This window comes from Centruroides sculpturatus, unplaced genomic scaffold (assembly GCF_000671375.1).
Source record: "Centruroides sculpturatus isolate CEXI.00-Female unplaced genomic scaffold, Cexi_2.0 scaffold78, whole genome shotgun sequence".
NCBI classification, from domain to species: Eukaryota; Metazoa; Arthropoda; class Arachnida; order Scorpiones; family Buthidae; genus Centruroides; species Centruroides sculpturatus.
The window spans coordinates 991,067-1,000,017 of NW_019384629.1; the positions used below are offsets into that span (position 1 = coordinate 991,067).

The following is an 8,951-nucleotide window of genomic DNA, read 5'->3' on the forward strand; positions in this document are numbered from 1 at the left end:
AATAAAAAATTATACTTCAGATGTTAATTTAGTATCAAAAACGTAAAATATTTGAGTAGCCCAAGACATAGCCAAAGATTGAAGCGCCACAGCACTGGCAAAATTTAAATTTGCCGACTGGAATTCTTTCGGATGATTGACGTTTCGGATAATTGACTTTCGGAAAATCGACGCTCTACTGTACTGTAATATAAATCTTTTAAATTCAAAAGTTAAAATATTCTAAAAATAACTTTATCTCCAATGCAAAGATGAAAAATTTCAGTTTTCAGATGTTATACATATTGACAGAAGACAAGACTATAAAAACAAATAAAATAAAGCATTATAAATATTTTTGACATGTACAAAATATCATTGTTACAAATTTAAAACTGGGACTACAGCACAAAGAATACTTTTATATTTTAATGTTTAAATTTGTTTAAAGTTTTGCATAATGGTTTGCAACAGGAATTCCCAACCTGATGACCAGAGATCCCAAACAGATTACCTAGGAGTCAATTACTAAGGGTCATTTGGAAGTCGTTAAAAAGAATTAATAAAAATAAATATGTATTTATTTAAAAGTGTAACAACCACTAATATGCTTTTAAAGTTAATTTAAAAGTTATGTTTTACTTTACTAAATATAATTCAAAATTATTTGTTTATGTTTATTTCATATATATGCAATTTGTTCTTATTTCGTATCAATAGAGAAAGGAGTCAGCAAATTAAAATCAAATTCTGAAGAGGGATCATGTGAAAAACTTAACACAAACTGGAACCCATTGAAATAAAGCACACAAGAAACTTTTCTCATTCCAGAAAATATATATATAAGAAAGAAATGTTTTTGACCTGATTTATAGGCTTACATCAGGTTCACTTACATTCTTAATAAACATTCTTTTTTGAAATTGAGAGTACAAAAATGCATTTGACTAACCTTTTTTAAAAATGCAACTTTTATGTTTGACCTGAAGGTCCAGCTGGAATGATTGAAAATGTTAGTCATTACCAAGGTAATAAGTTACTGGAGAATTGTTTAGAAAAGAAGATTTTACAAGAAGGTTTGGAGCTATAAATATTCCTGATACAAAGTTTTCAATATTTCAGTTTTATGAACAAACTATTTTTTGAAGTACTGTATATAACTGATTTTGATAGTTATTAGTATAATGTGAACCAAAACAAATAACTTGTAGTTCAAAAACTGCATAACATCTTTTTAGAAGGTAATGTAATCATTTAATTATTATTTGCAAATACTTTCATTATATAAATTGTTATAACATTTTTGTTGTTANGTATTTTCTGAGGAAACACTTGTACTTATTTTTTTTAACCCCATTCCCGATAACCCGGCATTTTAACAAACTCGGCCACCCTTCGGTCCCCATTAGGCCGAGTTTTCGAGGTTCTACTGTACTATCATATTACCTGATGTTCACATACATCTGAAATGGAGTGTTGAGAGTCCTTGGTTGGAGAACTAGGAGAGGGATGACTAAAGCATTGGGTGCTCAGCAAGGGTGCCAAAATGAGCATTGGCTGAACATTTGACATCCAGTACAAACATCAGATGAGAGCAAGTTGGAATGTGACCTTTCACTTTTTATACTAACCTTCATCCAATAGAATTATTCAAATATTGATCAAATATCATCTTCCAACATGAGGAAGTCAGGTGGTCTTGTGGATAGACAAGTGAGACATTGCATTCAAACTATCATTTTAAGAGGAACTAAACTGTTTTTCTCCATGAATCAGAAGTGCTTCCTTTTACAAAGAAGAAAAACATGGCACTGTCAGTTTTTATTAAAGTAAACCTAACAAATGGCACAAAAGAAATAAAAAAATTTCAATATTGTAAAATCCAAGTGCAAATTTGAGACCCCACACACGTTTAATCATATAAAAAAAATATCAAATAACTGAGTTTGCACTTAAAAATTGTGAAATTTTGTATGGAGGATTTCCTGATTTCTCAAACCATGTTAGAGTAAAACCAAAAGTTGTGTTGTATGGGAATATCCCTAATTTTCAAATTGTGTTAGAGTAAAACTATGTAACTATAGTTAATTTTCATCATTTCCATGCTCTTCTGCATTTACAATAAGTTTTCATTTTAATGTTGCATCATAATGTTGTCTTCCCAAAAGCATTTTAAACATTATAAACAAGTTTAAATTACAGGCTCATTACCATGAAGCTCATTTAAATCAACGTAATCATCATGCAGTATAATCAAAAATGTTTATTATTGCACCAAATGCACTACTTATGATGATTACTAATTATTGTTTTGAACTGCAAACATAAGACATTTTTCTGTTTTATATAAGTGTCTCTTATGCCTAACAAGTTCCACCCTAGTCATAATGGAATGACTGGTATGGTTGTTAAGCCCAGGGAAAATGGAAGAAAAGAGGTTGATGGGAAGTAGGTTCTTCTCAGAGTTGGTGTGTGAAGGGTGGTTCGTGAGCATGGAAGCAGTCACCAAGTAGATGAGCGAGAGGAAGTGGAAAATGATCATAGTGGATTGTAAAATGAAGGTGCGAGGGAGTACTTTAAATAGTGGAATGAAGATATCCAATGAAATTTCAAGTCTGAGAAAAGGTTGTGAGGATTTAAAATCAAATTCTTTGTCTCTACCATGCAAATCTCTAACAAAGAAGGATTCTTAAGATTATTGTCAAGATTCTAATGTACTACGCAAGAAACCCTTGATGCACTGTACATCCTTCGGGATAAAATTGTCAGCAAATTAACTTATTATTCCGTTACATTTTGGTTTGGTGCCTTTGTCTTGTTTCACCCAAGAGCAGTGGATAAACTCTGATTTATTCTGTTCACTTGTTCCTTTTATTGGCCCATCGTAGAAATTAACAATTTTTTTTTCTTTTGCTTTCGATTTGTTCTATCCCCAATCTCACATAAGTAAAAACGGATTGAAAACAAAGGCATTTTAGAATTGAAAAATAAGATTACTGTTTAAATTTAAAATAATTATTAATTCTATTATAAGCTGTTAGTTAATGAGAAACTACTTATTCTATATCATAAAATTTTTAAGATTTAAAACTTAATATCAATTAATATAGACAGATTACATAAAATTACAAATTCAATTTTACTTATTTCTATCCAGTAAATGCTACAAATAATTCACACTATCACAAACAAAAGATTACTTGAATCTAAAGAAAACATTTTGATTGGCACTATTTTGATCAAGTTAGAAATTTTTTTTATGAAAAATTATTCAGTATGTTAGAAAAACATTAATCTTACACATTAGTATGAAACAATATGAGATCAAAAAGACCATTGAGCTGTGTAATAAAAGTTCAGATTAATTTGTGATGAAAGTTCTATTACAATTTGATTTTTCAATACAAGGAACCAGCATATTAAAGCTGTATGACACAGTTTCAACCATGGCCTGTTCATAATGTTATCATTTATCATGGGCAATAGACAGAAAATAATACTCTGATGTATATTACTGAGAAATTTTAGAAGTCAAGGACTGGATTTGAATCAAGAAAGTGACAGGATGACACTTGTTTATACTGTAAGTCAAAAAAAACTTTGAAAATTCACCTGACAATAAAAATATAAAGAAAATGTTTTAAAATGTTAGATAAAAATTTTCTTTCTTTATACTTTTATTGTCAGGTGAATTTTCAAAAAAAAAAAAAATATATATATATACACACACACACTCTTTTCAACATGCAAAAAAAAATTAAAAACCTAATCTAAATGTATTTAAAATCTATATTTAAAACTTAACTTTTAAGATTATATCTAAAAGGGTTAGATCTATTACGGCCCAAAGGGTTAGATAGCTGGATTAGTAAAAAAATGTGAAGAAAATTAAGATAGATTGAGAAGATAACGATTGACAGCACTTCTACCTTCCTTTTTTTCTTTACGAATTTCCTTTTTCTAAGAGGGTTTTTCTTACTTCTTCCATGCTACTCCTGGTCTGCTCATACATGTCTGTTGGCTTCTCTACTGGGTGATCTAGATTGAAAACAACAAAAAATTTTTTAAGGTGAAACAAATATTTTCATATGAAATTTGGAGATCTATTGACCCAGGTAATACTTTGTCAATGAAATTCTGTTAAGTCAATTCACAATGGAAATGGATTCTTAGTCCTCTTTCAAGTCTTCCCATGCTCACTATCTCACCACCTTCCTCTGACAGAAGTACATCCAATATGACCCCTTCTTCCTTGATACTGTCCCATGACCCTTCTTTTGGAAGTACTGCCTAAGGCCAACCAATACTAGGAAAAGATAGATTGCAAAAAAGAATGGTAGTAGTCCAATTGGAAGGGGAAGAGAGCCCAGAGAGAAAAAGAAAAAATGACTTGATCAAGTCACAATACAAATCATTTGTTATATCACCAAATAAGATATTCATAAAAATGTGTCATCAAATTCTGAAATCAGAAATTATAAATTAATACAGCATAAACAAAGCAATTTATGTCACAATAATTTTCAATTTGCTTAAATGAACAAAAGAATTTTTTACAGAAAGTTATATTAAAAAAAATATTGTCAGTTCTGAAATTTGTCATTAGGATGATTACTAAATAATTTGATATATATTTAATTTGATTACACTTTTAAAATGTGTGTAATGAATTTATAATAAAACTGTAGAAAAATTACCTTTCTGCTTTTGGTAATGGTTCAGAGTTACAAACATTTATGTCACCTCCAATCACTATAGATGATATTTCATCCATTGAAAATTTAGTTTGTGAAAACAGATGGACAGTTTTATTTGACAAATAAAGGGATATTGAAAAAACTCTGGGGGAAAAAAGTATCAATTAAAATAAATATTAATGAATTAATTTTAATACATATTTTAAAACTAATGTAAACAGAACTTATTTCGGACTTGTTATTATTAAAACTTAATTATTATTACATTAACAATATTTATAAAATCATAATCAAATTTAAATATTCAACTTAGCTGTTATTTCATTCTTCATATTTATAAAAGTCATTTGAAAATAAAAACTTGTAAAGTATTACATTTGACCTTTAGGACACATTAACACATTTGGTATTTGCCAAATGCTGAATGTTTGCTTTTTGCCAAAATGTTTGTCACTTGGCGAGCACATGTACACAATTTTTGGCGAGCATCAGTTCAATTTGGGAATGTTTATCCGAGATCTAGAAAATGGACAATTCTTAAGCAATAATTTGTGCTGCTGTTTTTTATAGTTCAAGTAGTTCAGTTCATATCTTAATGGAAAATAATAAAAAATAAAAAAAACAAGCCTAAAAGAAGATTGTGGATGTTATCACTTCTTCAAAACAGAAGAGTTTTGTTGTCTAACAAAAACAACACCCAGAAAAAACAATACATGTAAAGTAAAAGATAAAAAAGAAACTTAATTTGAATGATTATAAAATACAGGTACAAAGATTCCAGCTCAAAGGGTTTAGATTTACAGTCTCTCAAAATCCAATGGTTGGTAGAACAATTAAAAGTTATCACAACTAGAAGAAAAAGAACCTAACAATAATAATTATGTAAATTTTCCTTAACACTAATTCTCAATACTAATTTATAACTAGAAGAAAATATAAAGTAGGGGACAAGTAGTAGTGAAAATGACAGATAGGATAAGAAAGAATACCTGGGTACATGAAGGCCACGTGGGTGCTTCTTAAACATGTGAAGTTGCCGAATTGATGATAAACAAACATCAGTATTTATCAGATATGGGGTGAATGGAAGCGAGGTAGACAGCTACAGGTGCAAATAAACCTGTTTATTTACACTAAATCTTATTCTATAGTTCATCTTGTAAACCGTTGAAGCTGATCTGTAGAATCAATGGTCCCAGGGCGGTTGATTGAGATGTTTCACTGAGTGTTGGGAAGTCCAGTGATGAAGTGTCGAAAACCAAAACAGTCCAAGGCAGTAAGGTGAAGCACTGAAGACTAGTCAGATAACTCATAACATGAGATAAAGAAAAGTTTGCTTTTGTCCTTGAGATCCAGGCTTTAAAAGGATTCTTTCCCCAAATCTCTAGCTATGTGATCGGTTGGTTTCTTGTATCCAGGTAGATAACAGACCATTTTGGGCTATGAAGGGTCAAATTTGACACCACATTTTATTTGATCAAGAGTAATTAATTGCACTTTAAAACTCCTGCTCATATTTAACTATTGTTTCAAATTCTCGCAAGTCCAACAAATCTTCACACTAGATTTCCTTTTAAGGTTATTTAAAAACTTTTTCCCCCCTTGACTAATAATTTTATTCTTTCCTAATTTTATTTAGGTTTCTCTTCCAGTTTTTACAAGCGTTAGAATCAAAGCTCAATCCCTTGATTTGACACTTTTATTAAATTTTTAACACGTGAGCTCAAGTATCGCTTTGGCCTCACACACAAAATACTTGCTTCTGTTTTCCTTTTCTTTGGTTTTTGGGATTTTTTTTGTATATTTGATCTCAATAGCATGTCACACGTTAGGACTCATTAAGCTGATAGACTGGCTGTAACACACTAATTTCAACTGGGAAATTTTGGAGTTCCTGCTTGAAGTTCTAGCATTACCAGTCTCTCTGGCACTGGACACTGTAAAGTCTTTCTCCTTTTTGTGGTCTTCTTTCCTTAAGCACCAGGCCAAAAGTGACCCCCCTTCACCTTTTATGTGATCAGATAACCTTGTACTCATTGTACTGGGGATTCCAGGAAGTGGCTGTTACCTCCAAGAAAGAAGAATTAAGAAGATTAGAAAGTCTAGATTCAATTTATAAAAAAGAATCTTCCTGAATAGGGAAAGCCTCTTCCACATTGTAAAATACACTCTTATAATCCTTCTGGACATCCGGTTTATGTTCAAGTTCTTGTATTTCCTAAAGAACCTGAAAGTTGCAAAATTGATTGGTCATCTTGCTTATGTGAAAGGTGACGACATTGCTCATGTTATATCTTGACATATGCAATCAGATATGGACTGTTTAATTACAAGTCCTAGAAGTTAGAAAGAACAGGAAAAAATGTCAGAAGAACAAAAGCATACAATATGGTGTACAGTCACAAAGCAAATACAGCCTATGAACATCAACACACAATAAACAGGAATATCAAGATTGCAAAAGATCTGCCTTTTAACAGTCAACTCTTCCTATTCAGAAAATCAAAAACCACGAGGACACTGAACAGTTCCATAACTCAAGCAATGATGTGCTTTGAGGATCTGATTATGAAACATTTTTAAAAATGTTTAGTAAAAATAAACTGTTAACTCTTTGTTTAGCACCTTTAATTTAAAACTAGTTTTAAAACTTTTTTTATCCTTATCAAAAAATTAATTAATGACAGTATATTAGGAATGAAAAAACAAATAAATATCAGATAATCAAGAGACTAAAGTCAACTAAATATCTCAATTAATTAGAAGTTTACACAAAAAATGTAGGACCTGGTAAAACAGGATTTTTTAGGTTTATTTTACTGTTTACATTATTAATTTGCCCATAAGTAGTTTTTTTTTATTTTACACTGATAATCATATTTTAAATGCCCAATAAATACAATTGACAGTTAGCTGCAAACAACAACTAGATGATGCTGTAACTATTCTAAAATTGTCAGCAACATTTTTTCCAATAGTGCATAATTTTGTTGACAAAATCCCCCCCCTTTTTTTTTGAGGAAAATATGGCAACCTAAGCTCAATATAATTCAAAAATATTAAAGATAAGATGAGAAATTAATAAATGTCAAACAGATATGTTTGTTTGTTTTGTTAAGTTACAGCAATGCAATACTTGGGTAATCTGTCTAGAGCGATGCCTTCCAAGAGGTCTTTTTAAGGATAACTGGCCCCTATTCGTGTGTTACAGATGTGGAGAAAACCCTGAAAACTCCATGTGGTCAGCACGTCTGGTGAGGTGCGAACCCATGACCAAACTCCTATTGTTAAGGGAACAGAACCGCTTGACTACTGGTGGACCTCAAGCAGAAATGAATTAATGAGCTCATATTATGATGGGCTTTAAAACGCTGGAAAAAAAAGCTAAGAGTTAAGAAAGAGTTAACAATTTATTTTATACAAAACGATATTAATTTTCTTTTTAAATAAAATATCTACTGGTACAGTCGACCCCCCTATAAGATCATTGATTATTGCGTTTTATATGAATTCCATGTTGTACGAGTCACTTAGATTTTACAAATACGTGTACCAGGCTGTGAACGGCTCACGTATTTGTAAAATTTAAGTGACTCGTACAACATGGAATTCATATAAAACGGAATAATCAATGATCTTATAGGGGGGGGGTCGACTGTATATACATACTAAAAGTTTTGTTGAGAAACATTTTTAGATCACAAAGGTATAATCACAAGTACTTTCAATAATTCACATATCATCCAGGATTTGGAACACTATTCCAAATATTGAAGGCAATAATGTGTGAATTATTGAAAGTACTTGTGATTATACATTTGCAATCTTTCTAAGCTGTGATTATTTATAAAGTTCTTCAGATAGTTTGTAACATCATTTTTACAACAAACATGCAAACTACAAGTTTAATTTGTATTAGACAAACAGGATTACAGTGGAACCCCGGTTAACGAACGTCCTGGTTAACGACCAAATCGGTTAACGAACTTTTATTTTGCAAAAAATTTGTCTCGGATAACGAACGTAACGGTATTTTGTGTCAAATTTTAGTTGGTGTTAGGCATGCGTGAGTTAAGCATTGCTTTTCCGAGTGTTTGCGCTATGCTTCTTTTTTCAGTTTTGTGATTTATATATTTAATCAATATGGCATCCAAGAAAGAAAAAAGTCATAGTGGCAATAGAAAACGACAACGCAATATAAACGACAATGCGCTATCGCATTTGAGAAAAATTTTGATTAAAATAGTAAGACAATCAACTTTAGATCAATTTCTT

At 30.8% G+C, this 8,951-nt stretch overlaps 1 protein-coding gene across 5 annotated transcripts in view; it reads right to left on the minus strand.

The window, feature by feature from the left end:
• The window catches only part of LOC111625710 (sorting nexin-3-like), a 62,668-nt gene that overhangs the window by 18,961 nt on the left and 34,756 nt on the right, over positions 1–8,951 (minus strand). The window contains exons 5-7 of one of the 5 annotated variants that reach the window (XR_002756774.1): positions 4,677–4,820; positions 4,102–4,441; positions 3,909–4,017 (exon numbers count right to left, since the gene is read on the minus strand). Coding sequence is in view for 3 of the 5 variants with exons in the window: in XM_023368927.1 (XP_023224695.1) it covers positions 3,984–4,017; positions 4,677–4,820 (178 nt within the window). In the remaining 2 variants the exon portion in view is untranslated. Of the gene's footprint in view, positions 1–3,908; positions 4,442–4,676; positions 4,821–8,951 lie in introns of those variants that run through there. The other 4 variants (XR_002756773.1, XM_023368927.1, XM_023368928.1 and 1 more) reach the window with 4 other exon arrangements.